At 45.9% G+C, this 20,686-nt stretch overlaps 1 protein-coding gene across 2 annotated transcripts in view; it reads right to left on the bottom strand.

Annotated features, from left to right (window-relative positions):
- Positions 1-114: 114 nt before the first annotated feature.
- Positions 115-20,686, bottom strand: part of GALNT14 (polypeptide N-acetylgalactosaminyltransferase 14) — a 67,426-nt gene continuing 46,854 nt past the window's right edge. For both annotated transcript variants that reach the window (XM_035321926.1, XM_035321927.1), the window contains 10 exons: positions 20,218-20,339; positions 17,285-17,372; positions 16,511-16,595; positions 15,635-15,738; positions 12,492-12,618; positions 10,190-10,282; positions 8,765-8,848; positions 7,693-7,837; positions 2,279-2,398; positions 115-1,702 (listed from right to left, as the gene is read on the bottom strand). In XM_035321926.1, coding sequence (XP_035177817.1) covers positions 1,544-1,702; positions 2,279-2,398; positions 7,693-7,837; positions 8,765-8,848; positions 10,190-10,282; positions 12,492-12,618; positions 15,635-15,738; positions 16,511-16,595; positions 17,285-17,372; positions 20,218-20,339 — 1,127 coding nt within the window. In that variant the 3' untranslated portion in view covers positions 115-1,543. The remainder of the gene's footprint in view (positions 1,703-2,278; positions 2,399-7,692; positions 7,838-8,764; positions 8,849-10,189; positions 10,283-12,491; positions 12,619-15,634; positions 15,739-16,510; positions 16,596-17,284; positions 17,373-20,217; positions 20,340-20,686) is intronic.

The following is a 20,686-nucleotide window of genomic DNA, read 5'->3' as shown; positions in this document are numbered from 1 at the left end:
AGGCTCAAAGGCTTCAAAATCTTATGATATTTTACCTAAAGCTTGTAGCACAGGGACCAAAGGACAGGATTTTCATTAAACTCTAAGGCTTTTAGAGGCACAAACTGTGTGTTATTTTTTTTCAAGTCGGGAGTCCTGTGAAATTTCTCTTCAAGAGCTGTTACCACACAAAAGCTGTATGTGCTGTATGTTCTTCATGCTCCACCACCTGTTACCTGCTGCCATGGTGGGATCTGCTCTGAAGGGCAGGTTTCTCCTACCTTAAGACCTCTTCTGAGGTCTTCTGTCCTTTTCACCTTCGGCAGTCACATAGCCATAGCACCTGACATGACCTCTAATTAGTAATTTATCTCTAAAACCCAAGGAAATAATTTCCTACATAGAAGGACACTGGGAGAGAGGTATTTTGTGATACAGAGGTCTCTACTCTCAGGTACAACTGGGGGATTCCTAAACCCTTTCTTCAGTACTTCAACAGATACCTGGAAGACAAAACCAGGCAATTCCTTTACCTATCCTTTCTCAGAGCAGTCTCCTGTTCCTTCGGTAGCAGCACTTCATGGGAGTCCCCTCTTCCATAGTCTGGAAATTGAGAAACACAAAGATGACACAATTATCTTTAGTTGCTGAAAATATTACTTTTTTATGGAAGAAGAGTTAAAATTTTACTTATTCCAGGTTGTTTGAAGCAGTGGGAGAAATATAACGAGATTGTAAGGGAGTTTTCAGTGACTGAGGCTCAACCATGTCCTTCAGAAATGAGAAATAATCATGTTACTGCTGCTCCTCCCGGCTTTACAGAGGTTTGTATTCTTGAATCTCACAAACTGAATCCTCTGTTTGCTTGGACTTCAGAGATTCAACACCTCCATACACAGTACAGAGGTGGTCAACTCTGTCACCCGACAGCTAGATCCTGGCCATAACCATAAGTGACTGCCCTGTCTGTGTACATACATGTCCACGGATTGGTTACAAATTTGAATGTGCAACACAGCTCTACCCATACTGTCTGCAAAAGACAAATTCAATCACAGCAATAAAAAGTGCAAGATAACTCAGCATTTTCCACTTGATCCCAGGTGCTGTTTCTTCGCGTCCCTTAGTGCTTCCCTCCTCATGCACCTGCCTCATTCCCCAAAGCTATTGACATGCTTGCTTTTTTGAGTCCAAGTCTCCTTTTGGTGTCCTAGGTTCTATCTGTGCTTCCAGTGAGATTAATAAATATTGTACACACAGAACTTCTGCAGGGCCCATCACAGGAGCCCCGAGTGTCCCTCTAAAACATTTCATTTTGGTTTCTTGCCATCCCTTCTTTTTGAACATATGACTGCCAACAGACCAATAGCAGCTACATGCTTTGCAATCAACGTCCGTTGTTCAACCTGCAGCACTGTGTCCTCCTTTTTATTTGAGTGATTCTTCTCCTGTTCCTCATTACACAGGGACCCCAATGGTTTTGCATGTGAGTGCTATCAGGTGCATCTCAGCTGTGTGTAGCAAGTCTCAGTGCCCGGCCCAGATGGGTAAGTCCTCAAGCAGGTCAAGACATCACCATGTCCCAGCGCTGACTCATGGCTGTGCTCTCACAAGGATTGATGACAAGCTCTTTGGTATTCTCGTTCGAGTCCCCAGTCATCTCAGTGTCCAAACAGAAGCGTGAAGCTATGTGCTCAATGTGTGACCCAACTTTACCCCATCGCTGCAGAGAGACATACAGAAGAGGAGAAACATGAGTGAACAAGCCCCCTCCTCTTTATGCTTTTACTACACTGGTTCAGCTTTAAGAGAGTCATCACCACTACTTTGTGGCCTGATGCTGGGAAGTACAGGGCTCCCCCAGCCTACATCATGCAGAGCACATGCTGAACATTTCTCCCATCTGAAACACACTCATTTAAGCTCAGCCTCTGTTTGGCATCAGAAAGTGAGTATATTACTAACAGCTTTTACCCCAGGTCACTGGTTCAAATGTCAGCTCAATGATTAACTGCAGATAAATGTTAGCAACTGCCAGCTGACTGGCAGCCATGTGGACTAAATTGCCAGTTTCACTTTGACTTCTGCAGATAAGTATCCAGATCACCACTTGCACTAATAGACATCCTTACCAACACATTCATTTAAGAGACAAAGGGCTGAACAGGCCAGAGTCTGCGCTTCCAGACAGACTGTGCTTCCCAGACGATGTCAAAGCACACCAGCAATTCTGTGATTCTGTATTATGCTGAAAGAAAGGGAACTTCAGAGAAAATGGGGTGTCAAAGAAAGGGCTCACCTGCTTGTTGTCACCTTCTTTGCAAGGTGACAGGAGCACCTGGGAACCAGGGAAAAGGGTGTACACAGACAAGCACAGCTGCTGCTGACGGACTTGGTGGTTGTATGTGTATGTCCATTCCTACAAAGAGGAATAAAAGAAAGAGAGGTGGTGAAAAATCATGAATGATTCTTGATATTCCTATACCTGGAAAGCAAACACTTTGGCTTGGATCCTGACCCCTACGAAACCAAGCACAAATCTCATTGACTTCAAGAAGCATCAGGACAGGTCACTAGGGATGCTTCAAGCCTAGGGAACCACACTGGAGACTGGCCACCAGCATGATGTAACCCCATTTACTATAAAACTTTGAGCCCTACCCATCAGCCAATTGCTCACTCATTCTATTATGTATTCATCTAGCTGGACATTTTCTCCAGAAGGATACTGTGAGAAATAGTATTGAAAGCTTTGCTGAAATCCAAAAAGATTGCATCAACTGGCTTCCCTTGGTCAGCTAGATGGGTGACATTGGCATAAAAGGAAATTAAGTTCATTAAGCAGTGAACATATGTTGGCTGTGACCAATGACTACATTGACCTTCAGGTGTTTTCAGTAACTCCCATAATTTTCTCCATAATTTTACTGGGCACTGAAGAGAGACCAAAAGGCTTGTAATTACCATGGTCTTCTTTCTTGCCCTACTTGAAAACTGGAATAACATTTGCCACTTTCCAGTCAACTGGGACCTCTGGGACCAGATACCCAAGACCATTGAAAAAAAAAAATAATGAAAGAGGTCTCTCAATGAGGGGATTTTCTTGACCTCTGTAACCTGCTTGCTTCACTGAAGCACCTCACAGAGGACTGCTCCTCCCAGAGGTTCTCTATGCTTTTTTCCAGGCCATGCTCTGTTCATGCAATCCCATTATTCACACTGTCTCAAGGCAGGACCATCCTCTCATTCAACAAAGGTCCATGGAATAGACAGGGTGGTGGTAACATCTCCTAAGCTCTTCATCATAAGACATGATGCCCACAAAGCTAAATATGTGCATCAGTTCAACAGCTGACATTGGATCCTCCCTCCTTGCCCCAGGCTGTCCTGCTACTGTTTTATCTAAACTGAAAGATTTTCAGAAGACTCTTCTATTTCAACAGAATGGCTTTTTATGGAAGCCAGTCCTGCTGAAAATGTTTTTATCTAGTTCTAGTTTTATCTTGTCCCTTTTCAGCCCTACATGAAAGCCTGAGAAAATGATACATAAAATTGAGAAAGTCTGAAAAAAAGGCACTTGAACACCACAGAATCCATGAAAAGCTTTGAGTTAAAATAAAGGCAAATGGCCATACACATGTTTATCTTACCCTACTTTTTCTCTTATTTGTGTTAGTTGGGATGAAAAATTCTGCTTTTTTCCCCAGGAGAAACTACTTTATCATCTAAACCCTGGCACATCAAATACTCCTGTGGCCAGCATAGCAGTAACAATGGCAGAGCCTTGCACCCCAGGGGTTGTGGTGAACTGGGCAGCCCCAGGGTCCTCCTAAGAGAGACCTTTAAGGAGCTAACATGGTTCTAGGGCTGCAGGCTGGCCTGTAGATGCCAGCAGGGTTATATGCTGACCACTGACACCAAGGAAAAACAGACACATGAGGTAAAACTGATCAATGTTTCTTGCCTTTTCAAAGACAAAACAGCTTTTGCTGAAATGGTGGTGGAGTGAGGAGGAAGAGGGTGGGCTGGGAAAGCAGAACTACCAGCTGCACACCACAAGCAGCAATGCTCTCAATCCCCTTCCTCTGAAGCTCCAGCTAGTACTAACCCACACCCGAGGCTTGTGACTATTTTTCAAGGATTTAGCATCATTCAAGCAGGCACCTGTCACTGCTATTCAGCATCATTCAGAAATGAGGAAACTATTTTAAAATGTGACCTTCAGCCTGGCATAGTAGCCTCTCAGCCTAGCAAGGAGCAGCTTGATACAAGCCCAGTGTTATGTGACAGAACAGTACATGCTCCACTGCCAAACAAGAGGTCAGCTGTACCCTAAAGCCAGGGTAGCAGCCAGAGAAAAAATGTTTCTGAAGAAGCCAGGAACAACTTCATCCCTTATTACTACTTTCTTAACATCATAGGGAAAGAGTTCCCAAGACTGTTAGTGTGTGACTGCATGGGTCATCTAAGGATACCCAAGCACTCCGCTCATCAAAAGGCCCTGTGTGCAATGTGGGCTCAGGTAGATCTCAGGAGAGGGAAAGAAAAGTGCAAAGGGTTTCCGTGGCAGTCCAGGTGCAGAAGTGACACTGCTGCCGGGCAGCCCACTGCTCTGTCAGTTCAGCCCAGCTACAAGCCCTGCCATTTCCTAGACCTTCTCCTCCACAGCAACAGCTCTGCAAGTTTCTTTTCTGAATCCCAGTGGCCCCAAAATGGAAAACATATAAAAAGACTACACTTTTGCATTTGCTAACCCTCTGTCACTGGTGGTCATGCTGGGAACAATTTTCCCTTTTCAACACTGCCACATTCCCCAGAGAGAGCCATTTCTTTGCTAACTTTCTGTCATTTCTTCAGGGCCTGTTTTGCCGTACTAGCCACCAGGGGTAGCCACTGGTTTGGCACTTTTGGGCTCTCCTGCTGGGCCATAACCAGGCCTCTTCTCTGTGACTACTCTACCACAGAGGGGCATGGGCTACATTGGCCTCAGGGGTCCTGTGGCGTAGAGGCTTCTCCGGGGATTTTATGCTGTGACAACCCACAGCAAGATGTGACTTCAGTATATTGAAAGTCAAGGTTATTGCTCTTCTTACAACAAATACGAAACTAAGCAGCATTTGGGACTGCTGCATACTCTATCCTACACAGCCTAGTGATCATTGAATCACAGAGTCAGTCAGGTTGGAAAAGACCTCTAAGATCATCTAGTCCAACCTTTAACCTAGTACTGACAAGTCCACCACTAAACCATGCTATTAAGTTCTACACCTACACATTTCTTGAAGACCTCCAGGGATGGCGGCTCACTCACTTCCCTAGGCAGCCTATTCCACTGCCACACAACTCCTTCAGCAAACAAATTTCTCCTAATATCCAACCTAAACCTCCCCTGGCACAACTCGAGGTCATTGTCCCTTGTCTTAACACTTGATGCTTGGGTAAGAGTCCAGTCCCCACCTCAATTACCTTAAGGTAATTGTAAAGTACAGTAAGGTCTCCCCTGAGCCTCCTCTTCTCCAGACTAAACAACCCCAGCTCCCTCAGCCACTCCTCACAGGAGTTGTGTTCCAGGCCCTTCACCAGCTTCGTAACCCTTCTCTCTCTGGACACGCTCCAGGGCCTCGATGTCCTTCTTGTAGTGAGGGGCCCAAAGCCGAACACAGTGCTCAAGGTGCGGCCTCACCAGAGCAGAGTACAGGGGGACAATCACCTCCCTGGACCTGCTGGCCACGCTGTTTCTAATACAAGCCAGGATGTTGTTGGCCTTCTTGGCCACCTGGGATCATTGCCGGCTCATGTTCATTAACCAGTCTCCTTAACAGGCCAAAGTCTGCCCTCTGGATGTCCAGGGTGGCAGTTCTGCTAACCCCCGTCCTTACTTTTCCAAGAGTCAAAAACTATTCATTTATGATTGCTGTGTCCAAGACGACCTCCAACCTTCACATCACCCACAAGTCCTCACCTATCCCTTCTGAAGAGTTTGTAGCCATCCATTGCTTGATTATAGCCCCCATGTCATGCCTAAGTTTAAGTAGTCTTGAAACAATTGTACAATTAAAATATAAGCTGCTAACCACAATGAAAATTGAAACACACTACTTCCATCTGGAATGTTCTCTGTGGCTTACAAGTACTACTTCAGAAAGAAACAGAAGGATGAAAGGGATAAAAATGTTCTCTATTCCTGCCTGTTTGCTTAGTAAAGCCATTTGGTGGTCTGTCTGTATTGCATTTTTCTGTTCTGCTGCAGAATTACACTGACTGCACTCCTGGACATGCACAAGAAATGGAGTTGCCATCCAGTGTAAAGCAAACAGCAGCAAAGTCAGAATGTGAAGATGAAAAAGTTCATGGCATGAAAAATTCTGATTTTTTTTCCCACTAAAGTGTCAAAAGAAAATGTGTTTGATGGGAATAAAACAATCCAGCTTGGTGGCATGGCATTTCTCATTGTAATATATCACAAAATCGGTATCTCAAGAAAGACCAATGCCATTTCATTTTGAAACAGTATTTCAAAATACTTCAAGCAGTATTTTCCATTCTGATTTTCCCAAAAAGATTTTTTAAAACATTCAACCTATTGGAAATTACAATTTTCACTATTTTATTTTTCCTTCAACAAAGTTGCCCTGCAAAACATGATGACCTGTTCTCATTAGCTCACTTCTCTTGCTGTTTGTGTAAGAAGTCCATATAGCACTAGAAGAAAAAAAAAGAATTCTAAAACCTGGAAACCAGGTAAATTGTAGTAAGTGTGACTATATGGCACTTGCAGTTATATTCACTATATTTCCTGAAATACTAAAATTTAAATAGTCTTTTTTGTTTATTTTTTACCAGACTGTAACATACTATTTTAGTGACTAAAGGCAGACATTCAATCGCATGTGAAAGAGATGCGTATATTGACGTGCTTTGTTTGCACATCCAGATTAGGGAAATTTTCAGCAACATCTTATATATGCACCTGGTTTGAATGTTTAACCATGAGGGTTACGTATGTACAGTCAAGTGGAAGTAAGCATACTGTTGCCTAATTAATTTTGTGGCACGCCAAAAAAAAGCAAGTGATTGTTATCCTCCCTTCTTATAAATGGGAAAGGTGAGAGAATGCACTGACATGCCCAAAATCACAAAGGGAGCCTGAAGCAAAGGCAGGTTTTTGAAACTACATCCTCAGGGTCCTGCTCCAGTGACTCCACAGTAAGGCACATATGCCAGCTCTCAGCTCTAGCATTTCCTAGAATATGCTTTTGAAAACACATGCTGATTCATATCGCCCCCTTTTTTTTTTTTTGCCTCAGATTGAAAAAGCAAGATCACCCTCATTAAATTCTCAATAGTTTAATGGGCAATTGAGAGAACACAGACTATGAAGTTATAAATACCATTGCAATTCAGAGCATTTTGAAAGAAATAAGGCTGAAAGATGAGAGAAAATTATAGTTCTCTTTGTCTTTCTCTGATCTCTGCAGATGAGCAACAGTAAGAGCTCAGTGCAGACTAGCACAGAGATAAGTTGTCCGGCTTGTACTGGGGCTGTGGCAACAGTCCCCGCTGCTGCCCAGGGCCTCTACTGAGGCGAGGAGGTTAAACTACATGCTCCCTCAGGAAAGGGACTGGTAGCAGGGTAACCCTCTAACAGAACTTTAGCAGACTTAGGAAATCACTTTGAAGCTGCACCAGAGCCTGCATCTCCAGCCTTCTCACCTGTGCTGTTGCTGCTGTCCCTTTGCTGTTGATGCAAGGATTTAAGCTCAAGATGGGCAACTCTTGGACTTCAGACTGGTGCGACTCCAGGCAACTCTGCCTTTGCCTGATCATCCCGGTCTGATACAGCAATTCCTTGGGAATCCTGTGGGAACAATGTGGAGGAAAAAAAAAAAAATCATCCCTGGCCCCCCAGGCATGTAGTGTACTCCCAGGGAAGCTCACTGGGGTGAGGAGGGTGTTGCCGTGCCAGTTCACATTCAGGGAATGAGCGGCAAGATCTATTTCAGTATCAAACCACTGCAAGCGGTGCATAGCCAGGGACATTGCAGAAGCAGCACTCACAGATGGATGGTCAGCCTTTATAAGAGGAAAGAATAAATAACTGTGCAAGGCAAATAGAGAAGCAAGGAACAGACTGTGAGCAGGCCGAAGGTCAGCCTTCAGCTTACAGAAGTGGGAAACTTTATAACAAACTGCTGCACAGTTCTGGCATTCCTTTTCAGTGCTGCTGCACAATGCCATGCATGGTGAAAAAAGCCAGAAGATGGCTATAAATCATTCTTACACTGCGACTCTGCACTCAGCCATTGCACCAGCAGGTCCCTGGAGGTATCTCCAAAACTTGTGCACCCTTTCTGCTCCTCCTGGTAGCAACTAAGGTAATGGATGCAACGGTTCCTGGAGTAATTTGGTGACTAAAAGGGATCTGCACAAAAGCAGCTGTGGGAAGTGCATATTAAGCAAATCACTAGATTACGAGTAAGGCAGAGTCACCTGAATACAGGTCATAAATTCCTAGCATAGACACTCTAATAACAATGAGGTCTTGTGCCATGGAGACCCATGGCTAAGACTGCTTATGGAAAGCAGGATCACAAATGAGCTACGCCACACTGCGAATGAGCAGTGTTTAAAAAAAATATCACAAATGCACAAAATTTGCCATGCTCTGCCGCGAAGAGAAGGTGTCAGTGTCTCTGGGTAGGAGGAGGTGTGGAGACTGGAGGGGCTGAGAAAATGTCTCTGGCAGCAAGGATGGGGGATCCCCCTGGAGATCCAATATCCATACCGGAGTTCGGGATAAACGTTCTCCAGGTACCACTTGAAGCTATGGCACTTCAGCCTTTTCCGCAACTCCACTCTGCTCTGGATGCTGAGGAGAGAAGATACAGTGGAGTGATAATGGAGATTATGAGAGTCAAACTCAAGGCACCAAAACCCAACAGATATGCACAGAGAGCAAACACCAGAGCATCAGCAGGGCTGTTTCCTGCTGTCTTCTACATAAGCTTGGTTGATTGCTTTGATCTCTGTGTCCTTTGGAGGTCTCACCTGGTCTCACCATGATTTGGCATATTGCAATATTGATAATATTGCCATTTTAACACGGAGTCTGGAGTTTAGGAGTTGAAAAGGTTTATGAAAAATCATAGCCATTTAAAAATGATTAGTAACAAATGTATGCTATATACTATATGCAATAAAAGCCTTAATTTATGTACTAGGAAATTAATACACGCTATTATAAGTTACTCTTAGTTTATAGTACTATACAAGGCTTTGATTCACAGGAGGACTTAAATACACCTTTAAGTCACTAGAAATCAATCACATAGAATATGTGATCATCACATGGTGATATCATCACATGGTGATATATGTCTTTGTTACATTAATCAGGGCTAAACTGCTGAGGTGTCATGCTGTACAGAGTGACATCTCCCTAACTCCAGCTCCCCTTTGGGCCAGCTTCTACCCATGGAGCTGGTATGACCTCCAGTACCTTCCCTTTGCATAGCTTATCTTCTCTCCACCCTCACATATTGAGCAGGACAGAGCTACTACTTCATCCCACTCTGACAGACGGGAAGATGATATGAATTCAGTGGAAACAGGTTAATCTCTAAGATTTCAATTTATTTATCCTGGAAATGGAAGAGTAGCCAGAATGAATTTCAGTTTGGATTTGAACTCTGCTATTCTCCAAAGGAAACATTCTAAGGAAAGGAAGAGCATATAAAAATGAGAAAATAACACAAATATATACAATCCTCCTGACATGGAGACATTTCTGACTGTTCAAATGATGAATAGAAAACTACATCAATATTAAGCACTTGCTCCTTTCCATTAAATTCTTACTAGGTCCAAAATCTGATGATTTTCATGACACTCAGCTGCCAGCATGATCTCTGGACACTCCCCAAAATTCAGCTCTGGTACCAGAAATAATTGTACTAAAATTAAGGATAGGACATGGGCAGAGGAGGTTTCCATTTCCCTCACCGTGACTTGGTTTACTCATCAGGACAAAGTAGCATCACATATAAACTTCCTTTTTATATTGCTGTGCTTGTAGCTTCTGACTGCCATTAGCATTTAACTGAGTGTTACTGCAGAAGCAAAGCAGGCAGGTTTGCACGGCAAGTTGACAGACAGCACCACGAAATCCAACTGCAGCTGGCAGGACACAGGCAGCGGGGAAGACACTTACTTTCCACAGGGTCTCCCCTGGGCCGCAGGACGGGCTGCATAGTAGTACTGCTTGAATTCATCCATCCACACCTCCGCCGTGCGCTTGGTGTTTCTGAAGGAGGCAACAAAAGACAAATGAAGCAAAGGAAGCCTCTGAGGTGTCACCCACACTTTCTATGTATCAGCTATTCCAACTCCCTCTCCTTCCATCCTCAGCTTGGTCTTTGTCTTCACCCAATCCACCTTTGAGCCTGTTGAGCCCTCAATATCAAGTTCTTCCTCCTCCCCATTAGTCCAGGCACCAGACACAACATGTCACAGCTTGGGCAGGGAATTCACTATCTTCAGCTCAGCTGGATGTTTTGCATCCACCACACTCAGAAGCATAGCTTCTCTTAAGTGCCATCTCCCAGGCAGGCCAGGGTTTTATTTAATGGATGGGATGGAGATCTGAAGAGCAGTGCAGTATTTGCCAAAGATTAAAACCAAGGATTTCATTTGTTTCTCTCCTGTAGGGGCTGTCCTACTTAGCACCCCTGGATTTCACTGGGACAAATCTCTGCACAGGTTTATGAGCCTCAGGAGATTTTCAGTTGACTTCAGATGGCCATAACTCTCCTTGCAAATGACTTTGTTTCTCAGTGCTAATCCTCCCACCTCTGGTCAGGTAGTCCTGCCCAAGCCACTGCCTCCCAGAAGAGGATAATCCACACATGAACCCAGCTTCATGTCGGATCCTGAACTGTGTCTCACACTAAGGAAGCATGAGGCGGGGTGGAAAAAAGTCATTATCTGGCTGAAAAGCAGAGATATTTTTTGTTAACATCTCTGTTACAGAGGTACTATGGAGCATCAGGCTGACAGAAACTGCTTCGCCACCCAGGCTATATACTATATTAAGTTTAAGCCTGAGAGATACTGTAAGGTTAATCAAAACCCAGCTCCTAATACCTAGGATAAGTTTCTCCAGACTGCTTTTCAATCCCTTGCTGATTTGTAGTGCTTCCCATGGTCTAAGTGCTCTTGTTCAAGCATCAGTCACAGTGTCTATGTCTGGACAGAGCCTTCCCCAAAGCTGAGGGTATTTCAGACTGCCCTCCTGTTCTTGGGTTTATGGGAACAAATGCCAAGGCTTGCACCTGGGTGTTGATTCAGGCCTACGCGAAGTCCATGTCCCAGTCTTTTTTGCAGGAGCCTTATTTCACTATTAAAAGCAAAAGCCTCCTGTGGTGTCTCTCAGATTTGTGCCCTCCTCCTTGATGCCAGCAACATCCTCTGCCCCTCTACACCACCTTTTTGAAGTGTCTTTGGTGACCCTGAAGAGTTTCCCTCCTGTCCCCCACACTGTGTGGCTGGAAATGTTGCGTTAGGTATAACCAAGAGGTGTAATTTACACTCTCCCATTTCACTGTCACACTCAAAGCATGAGGAAACTGCAGAGAGACCAAGACAGTGGCAACCCTGCTGCAAGCCCCTGGGCCCTCACAAATTCTGTTGGCTCACTGAAACACCAGGAAATTCACTCTAAAAGGAACACCTGGTGCGTGAGCACATACAAATGCAGTTTATCTGGGAAACAACCCTGCATTAAGTATACATGCCCCCAGTGTCTTTCTCTGTCATTTACTTAAAATGACAGAGCTCATTTTAAGCCTAGCGCTCAAAAAAAAATGAGAAAATCCTTCCTGACTTTACCAGCTGCTCCCATCATCCTTTCCCCTACCTCACCTGCTTTTTTCCAGGATCTTGGCCCATTTCAGCTGCTCATTGCAGTGCCCAATTTGGTCCCTGTTCCTGGGTGTAAGGCCAGGTCCCCGTCAGCTGGAATATCCTGGCAGCTCCCTCAGTGCCCTCTAGTGAGGTGCAGCCCATCACCACTCCTGCTCAGTCACTCTGCTCTTTGCTGACAGGCACCACAAACCATATTTTCTGATTCAGCTAAGTCACACTCAGCCCCAAGCTAAGGCTACTGCATACTGATAGACATGGCTGGCATCCTGAATTCAGGGCATTATAAGTGTTTTCTTATGACCTTAGCATCTAAAACATCTGTTGTTGCAGTAGCTAGGGCTCAGGGAGCTAAAGGGCTCATCCCTTCATTTCTGTTGTGATGAAAGGAACCACGTTAAGTATTCTACCTCTGTCATATTCTTGACACTATAGAAATCCTAAGGGAGACAGTTGTACCGGCCTGCTTTGGCTCAGGAAATTCATACCCATAGGTATGTCATAATTTTTCAACCAAACTTTCCTACTTGCCTCCCTGCAAGGGCAGCAGCTTGTTCTGCTTCACAAAAACAAAGCAAATCCAGAACACCCACTTGATGTATGTATTGGCGTTCCCCTCTGGAAAGACATATGGATGTTTCTTCCGGAAGACATGTCCAACACGGCTGCAGGGGATGATTTCCAGGCTACCTCCACACATCCACACACGGAAAGAGATTTCTACAAGAGAGGCAGCTTCAGCATGTTGTGTTTCTGCCCTACAGCAGGCTGGATCCCAGTATTACCTCTCATCTCATCCTCTGCCACATTAAACTGGGGTAAATCAATTACTAGAGGGGCACAATTCCTGTAAAAGTGCATTCCAAAGCTTCTTGTGATCTGTTTAAAGTCCACACACTTGAAACCTGTCTATAGCATGGCAGGATCTATCACACTGGTAAGAGTGAGACATTGAGTAAGTTCCTTTACATAAGTCCTGCTCACAGCACAGAACCACCCATGCAGTTTTTTAAACATTTTGCGCTGGCTGCTTTAGAGCTGTTTCCCTACAAGGGGCTGCCAAGTTTACCAAGAGAGGCAATGAGCTCTGCTTTTTGATGATGACAGCAGTCATTATCTTTATGAAACTTTATGAACCTTTCTGTCCCCTCCAGCAGGACAACATGCCTGCAGCACAATCCACAATTGACACCAGGGCTCCTGGATGAAATCACCGGCTCTGAGGTGGCACAGGCAGGCAGAGCAGCTGCTCTAAGGGGTCTGTCTGGTCCCAGAAGCTGTGAAGATATGAATCTGCAGCTGTATCATCAGACAGTCTTGCTTATACAGAACCAGCACGGAAAAGAAATGAAATAAAAAGGAAAGGCTTCTGCAGCTCTGTGCACCCTGTTTTATGAGCTTTTGGCAGCACAGATCTACATCTCTACTCCAAAACCACCAATTCCTTTTCACTGCTCCATCACATTTAACTACAAGAGTCAGGCAGGAGGACGCCCATTGCTTTTGCCAGCTTGTGCCCCATGCACTGGCAGCAGTGGTCAGAGAAGGCTGTGGTGGGAAAAGTGTGGCAGGGAGGAGAAGCATTTCTTTCCAGAATCCCCTTTCCTTCTTCCCAGGCAAAAGTTGCCACAGCCCCATCACTTCTCTAAGTGCTGGGTATGACCAGTGTGGATATTGTGTCGTACTTTCCTCTCTGCTGGCACTTCTGCTCAGGCAGGGAGAGAAGCAGTGACACACTACAACTGACCTGCACTGGATCCTAAGAAAAATGTGAGCTGGGGTGATTTCCATGTGTTGTGAACTGGTGCTCGGGAGGCAGGGGATGCTAAGGAGCCTGAGCTCCCTGTGCCAGACATTGCATTCCCTGCAGGTCCTGCTCCAGCCCCAGCAGAGGCAATTAAAGCACAGTTTCAGCAGCCAAGGCTGACCCATGGACCCGTCCATAGGAGCACACAAACAAGGTCTCCAGACAGAGCTAAATGCACCAGGAGGAAGAGACCCAAGCGCCAAAGGCACAGCATAGGGCCAGCTGACCACAAGGGATGTCTCCTTGTGGGTGGCCTTTTGCAAGCCACCCCAGGAGATACAAGCAGTGTGAGCATTCCGATCAGCCTGGCCTCTGTCTGATAGCTCTTCTTACATGCAGGCAGCTCTTCATGTTTTAGACCCAGTGCAGCTGTGAGATTTCCCTCTATTATGTCAGAGACCTTTCAAGAAGCTTTTATGAACAGTGGTGCAGCATCTCCCTGTGTGCTCAGCCAAGCCTGGCCACAGAGAAGTCTAGGGCAAGGAACCACTTCTGAGAAGGTGTCGGATCTGGGAGGGTTTCACCTGACTAGTAGCAATGGTGATGAACCAGCAGACATTGCGCATCAGCTCTTCTGGCACTGCTGCTAGCTGAGGTTTGCTCAAAGGATGGCTGTCAAGGTGTGAGCTGGTGGGTCTTCCCCTCATGCCTAGGGGGCAGGCTGCTCTGGCACTGTTTATGTCTCAGGAGCAGCCTGTGCTGGTTGCCATTAGAGAGCAACAAGCAGAGATGGACAGGGGGTCAGAGGCAGCACGTCTTCATTTCTAGTTGCCTTCTTAGATGCTTTGTTTGGACTCTTGGCTCAGCAGAGGAGGCGGGAAGGCTGCAGTGCCTGCTTGGCTTCCTCAGCGGAGCAGATGCTTTGGGTCAGACTGGTGGCTAGACACCCACCACAGAGAGAAAGCACGAGGGAGCTTCAATCCAACTGAGCAATGAGATACAAATAAATAAAATATGCTGGAGGAAAAAGGAGTGTGAAGCAAACAACAGTGCCAGGCAGTGGATGGGTTACTGCAAAGTGGCAGCATCTGTTCCTTTGGATGGCTGACAGCACTGCTGTGTGTTAAGAAATGAGATTTTGCCTTCCTTGCTAGCCACACTCCCCAGAGGTACGAACTATTAGAGCCAGATTTGGATATCCCTCCCTGCCATCAAGTGTCACCTCCTCCTTTCAGAGGCAGTCTATTGCTCTGACATGCAGCATCACCGCAGCTTCAGAGAGAACAGCCCAGCCTGATCCAGCTCAGCTTGACTCAGGGGACAAGGGACAGACTGCTACCTCTTTCATCTGCCCGATCAAGTTTGCATGCAGAAACATTCCTAATGCCCATCTGCCCTGTGTAACAGGCATGGGTGAGTTAATTTAGGTAGGCTCAATTTTTTCCTACACCTGATGTTGTAGGGGAGAGCCTAGCAGCCCTCAGCCAGCCAGCAACAGAGGATAAGAAGCCCTGATACCTTGCCACCACTCTGCGGCGTGCCAATGGAGCTACTGATGCAGGTATTCTGCAAATTCAGGGAGGCATTGAAGCCTCAATTCATGGCTTTGAAGTGTTATCATTAGACACCAGACATCATGCCTTTGCTTTGTTCTTGAGAAAATATAAGATCAGGAAGGCACAGGACAGTATGTGTGGTGTGCTCTCATCTGTCGGTAACACTAAAGATGAAAACTGCTGCTCAGGGCATTCCCCTGTAGAACACCGAAGTAGCATGGAAGGCAGGGGGTCTTAAGCACCAGCCATTGCCCAATTCCCACCTGTCATGGCTGTAGAACTCTTACTTACCTGAGACTCTAAGTTATGAATGTAACTGAGGGAAACCTTGCAGAGCTCTTGAAGCCAAGTCCAAATTGGCATCGAATCCAACTGGCATGGCTCAGGAAAAAGAACCAACACCACAAGGGCACAAAGAAGAAGGGTGACTCACCAAAGTTCTCCCCACCCCAGATGTCCATGGCGTTGTCGTACTTCCCCAGGTGGTTGAACCAGGCTTTGTTGATCACAAACAGCCCCCCAGCAATGATGGGTGTCCTGCAGGGTTGGGGAGGTAAGAGGGGACACGTTCTCATTCAAATACTGCTGCAGCACCTGGTTGTGCAGAAGAAACTCCTCCCTTTGTCACTTCTTCCATCATCAGGACATTATCTGTGTATCTCTTTCTTACCAAACAGGGACAACATGGCTCACAAAGCATCTAAACCTTTCTTTCAGCTGCCTCAGTATTTTCCTGTCAATCATAAATTGCCTGGCACTTAATGACTGGCTAATGCACCCGTCAGCATAACTCCTACAAGCCCAAAGTTCACAGCCCTGATTGTAGGCTTCAGCATCAAAAATGCACTTAACGCTTGGGGGTTATTCACATGATGGTACTCACACAGGCTTTTTTTGCCTGGAGCCAGCCTGTTAAGAGCACCATTCTGTGGAGGAGAAGGCAGAGCCAATACAGACGGGCTTTTAAAAAGTGATCACTAGCTGTGTGATCTTTATTTCAAAACAGGGCTATTTTTCATTCTTTGAATTAGGTAAGAAAAGCTGCACCAAGGTGGCACATGGGGGAGGGGAGGGCAGACCCAGAGGACAGCCAGTGAAAGCTCATGTTAACGCCAGCATCCTCAGGACAAGCAGGGCTTTGCTCTCCTGTAAGCTTCCTGGGACCCTGAGCACCCCAACACTGGGCCTTCTCCATGCCATACATCCCAGCACTTCGTGGCTGGGGGTGCAGGCACAGGGGCTCAGCATGAGACAAGCTGCCTGTCCTGCCCCAAGTACCTTAGGTGCCTTTTTTCCTCTCCAGACTTACTTAATGGGTTTAGTAGGATCAAGTCGTTTGGCTTTCTGCTCTGGGGAAAGCTGCTCCCATTTGAAATGAAGGCTCCAGTCAAAACCTAAAACCAAAGTAGAGAAGTACCATGGGGAAATAAAAAATGGGTATGGATTAGCATGAAATGTAATCCTTCAGGCTACAAATCTATGTTGGATGAAATATTTTCTCCACTTTTAAATGACTCAGGCCAATGGAGATAAAACTCTTGGGAGACAAGTCAAATGACTAATGCATTTCACACTGCATAAGAAAGAGAAACAACACATTGCATTACCATTGCATAACCAAGCACTCCAAAAACAGGAGAAGTCAGAATTAAAGCTGCAGATGAAACCTTACCCTTGTAAGGTTTCCTTGTCCCTTCCCATTGCACACAGATACATGCTCTCATGGATACTGCTTGCTACAAATAGCACAGGCACATAGGCATACTAATAAACTCTAGAGTTGCATCCACCATTTGATGTCTGGACATCCACAGTCTCCTCAGCAGCCGGGCTTTCAGTGCTGCAAAGGGTGGCTTTGACACAACCCTATATCCTAACGGATTGCTTTTTCCATTGTAGCAAACACCAATCCTCATGCCACACTTGTCTATCTCCAAGCCAGACTTAAAACAGCCCAGGGAGCACTAAGGAGTGCTAATGCCCTTTTTGCAAGACAGCTGGAGGGAGTAGTGCAGTGCAAAGACCAGCACCTTGGGCTGGTACACGCTCACGCTACAGGATGGGGCCCGTGGTGCTCACTCACCACCTCTGAGGTCTGAGGAAGCTGCCACATAGGCAAAAGTGTCCAAGTTGATGATGTCAATAACGGGGCTGACCACCCGGGTTGGATCCTGGAAAGCAGAAACAAAACGACCCATGACTTCAGATCACGCCATTCAGCAACCGACCAAGGGATGGCTCAAACTCCTGGATCCATCCAGCAGGGGAGACTTGTTTATGCTTCTCATGAACAAGTGCCCATCGCTGTCTCCTCCTTCGCTGTCACATCAGTTCAGCCCAGGGAGCAGCATCAAAGGGCAGCAGCATCAAAGGGATGCCCAGGGAGCAGCATCAAAGGGCAGAGGATCCCAGGGACATGCCACCAAGAGAGGCAGGGCAGCTGAGCACCTGAGTAAAGAAGCGTGCACTGCTGGACCAAACTCACTTCCCTTCCTGACTTGCTTTACCTGCAGACTCCTCCTCCTCAGACTGGGTGTGCGCTCAGCACCCAACTTGGCAGCAAACCCTCAGCTGGATGCAAACCTCTGTCTGCCTTCTGCATATTCAGAGTATTCCCCTTTCACCTCCCTTAAATGCATTTAATCAAATTTCAAAAGTCAAACGACAAACAGGCATTTGAAATGACAGAGTGAAAACACAGCTGGTTAAGTAGTGCAACCACATTTTAAATGTACAAATTAAGGTATACAGTTATAGTTTTGCCAAAGGTGTGAAAGGGTTAAAGCAAAAAGAACCAAGTTGTTTTAAATAGTTGGTGGTGATTTGATTAACATCTTGTTATGGGCAAAGAGATTATACACACAATTATGAACAAAAACAGGAGGAAGAGACTCCGACAGCTTTTGCTGGTCTCTTATCTCCCTTTTCCTTTTCAAAAATCCCAAACTATATTTATAATTATAGCTCAATCTTCAAGATTTCACCCTCGCCAGATTAAATCTTTTTTTCACAGCCATGAGGAGAAAAGCATCTGAGCACACATTCTTCCTCTCCCACTCTGAAAAGGTTTTGTTTCAGAAATTCCTCCTAACAAAAAAGTACTTGAGTGCAGCTAGAGGAAGCAGCAATCAGATGCCATGAGCTGTGCTGGGGAGTTGGGCTAGAGCTCAGGTTTTCCAAACAAGCATTACAAAACTTGGCAAAACTTCTTACAAGAAAGTCCCCTTTACCTTTCAGCTACCTAAAACATTGTAAAGGTTTGATTTTCAGCAGTACCACCTCTTCTGTGCCTCACTCTCCCTGCCATGTGAGGAGGACATTTATATTTACTCATCTTTCATGAAGGTGTCTCTGACCCTCAAAGGGAAAGCACTGCACGCACTGGAGCGCAGTGCCGTTGCCATTGTTTATTTGAAGTTAAGCACCACGTCTTAAAATAGGCAGCCTCACCTTTCTGGTTTTCACTTTTTCAATATGGGATACGTTCCCATGCCAGGGCATGCTAATAACTACAACACCCAAATCATCAGACCTCTTTCTCACAAAATTCTCAGAAATCTGAGAATTTCTCCAAGACATAGTTCAAAAACAAAACAAAACAATTACCATTATTATGAAACCAAACCGGCATCGCAAAACTCTAAAAATGGTCCTAAAATCAAGCAACGTGTATTAACACAGAAGGACCTTGAGTGCAGCTGTCACCAGCTTTATGTCAGCCATGCATTCCTTCTAATGGTCAAGAAAAAGGGCAAGGTGAGATGGTAAAGTCTCTTGAGCACAGCCTGAAGGTGGCAGCAGTAATATTTCGTTCAGCTCACTGATCAATATTTTAACCCCAACACAAAGGATAGGTATACAGTGGGGCTGGGCAGGAGGAAACTAAGCACCTGCTGCATTTGTGAGCAATTAAAAATAAAACAAGCAGGACTAAAAGAAAGCAAAGTGCATTTTCAGAAACACTCCTTGTGCTGGCCTGCCTTCCTGAGCTGGCTCTGAGACCCATGATGCCATCACTGCTGCCACAACGCGTCAAAACGTCTGTAGAGATTCTGCACGTGGCGTCCACACTCAGCCACTCCACAGGCATTGAACTTGAGGCACGTTCCCAGAGCTGTGTGAGAAAGAAACTCTGCCTGCTTTTGAGTGGGGTTTCACAGCTCACATTCTCCTAATTTCAGAGGAGCTGCAATTGACAACACAAAACTTACATTACGTTACCATTTACTAGCAGCACCGTGGGCCAACCTTCAAGCCACGGCTGGGACCTCCCTGGTGCTCTGGGTGCCAGCAGCACCAACTCCCCTTGTCCACCACCAAGTGCCCCAGCCTGGTGCTGCCTAGGTTTCTCCAGAACCCAATGCCTTGGCTTCTTACAAATACTAGCAGTCAGGAGCAAGAGGTGGAGTAGCAGTGGGGGAATGAAGTACAGCAAAGGGAATGCGCATGCACACTGGGCACCCTCTGCCAGCCCCCCAGGTCACCAGCACAGGACTCCAGCTAACTTGAGTGACAAGGCACTGCTGAGAGCCTCCGTGCACATGTCAGGCCAGCATTTACACCAGTGAAAGGTGAGTGTCATTGTCTGCTCTGAAATCAGCAGAATTTAAATCCTATTAAATCAATTTATTAGCGGTTAATTTGCATGAAATTAAATTCGGCCCCTATTCAAGGAGGCATCACTCCTTTAAATCATTGGCACCGAGCATTTTATATAAGCCTAATTAAAAAGTCTGCTGGAGCACTGCCCGGTTATTGCCCTTTCAATGCTCAACCCATGCTTGCCAAGTTACAGCCCTACTGCCCCAGGAGACACCTTGTCCCACTAGACCACACTCTCTCCCACTTGCCTGCTGGGTGGAAGACCTGAAAAAGACACTTAGCACCCCAAAAGATAGATCATCACTTTCTTATGCAGATGCCTGCGTGTGCAGTTGGTCACCCAACGGTGGTGATGGCTGTTAGGATGAAAGAGGGGATGAACATCAGCAACACATCCCCTAAGGGAGCACTCACCTCTTTAATGCGCTGCAGAAGTGGAAGCAGCCAGTCCTTATTCACCTCACAGTGACTGTCTAGGAAGGTCAGGACTCCTGCTTGTGCCACATCCGCCCCTTGGATTCGGGACCGAATCAGACCTGCTCCGGGAAACACCAAGTCAGCTGCCACCAAGGCATCTCGGTAATATCCCCCCTGCAGCTTTTCAGAGGCTCCTTGCACACACCCCATGGGCTTTGACCCACCTGAATCCCATTCGGAAAAAAATATGGTTCAGATTCATCACCCCTTCCCAGCACTGCAAGCCACGCCAACTGTTTTCCAAGGTCACCAAAGCAAATAAACAGCTCTACCTAGATTAATGATTTATGGCACCTCTGCCAACTCTGAATTTGTGTAATTATTTCCTCTGTTACCTTCTGGGGCAAAGACAGGACTCAAAATGGTTACTCTTGCAGGTAGTAAATCTAACATAGATGCAATGTGT

This window comes from Oxyura jamaicensis, chromosome 3 (genome assembly GCF_011077185.1).
Source record: "Oxyura jamaicensis isolate SHBP4307 breed ruddy duck chromosome 3, BPBGC_Ojam_1.0, whole genome shotgun sequence".
Classification (NCBI taxonomy): Eukaryota; Metazoa; Chordata; class Aves; order Anseriformes; family Anatidae; genus Oxyura; species Oxyura jamaicensis.
The sequence above is the reverse complement of the archived record's forward strand: the minus strand, read 5'-3'. Positions and strand labels throughout refer to the sequence as shown.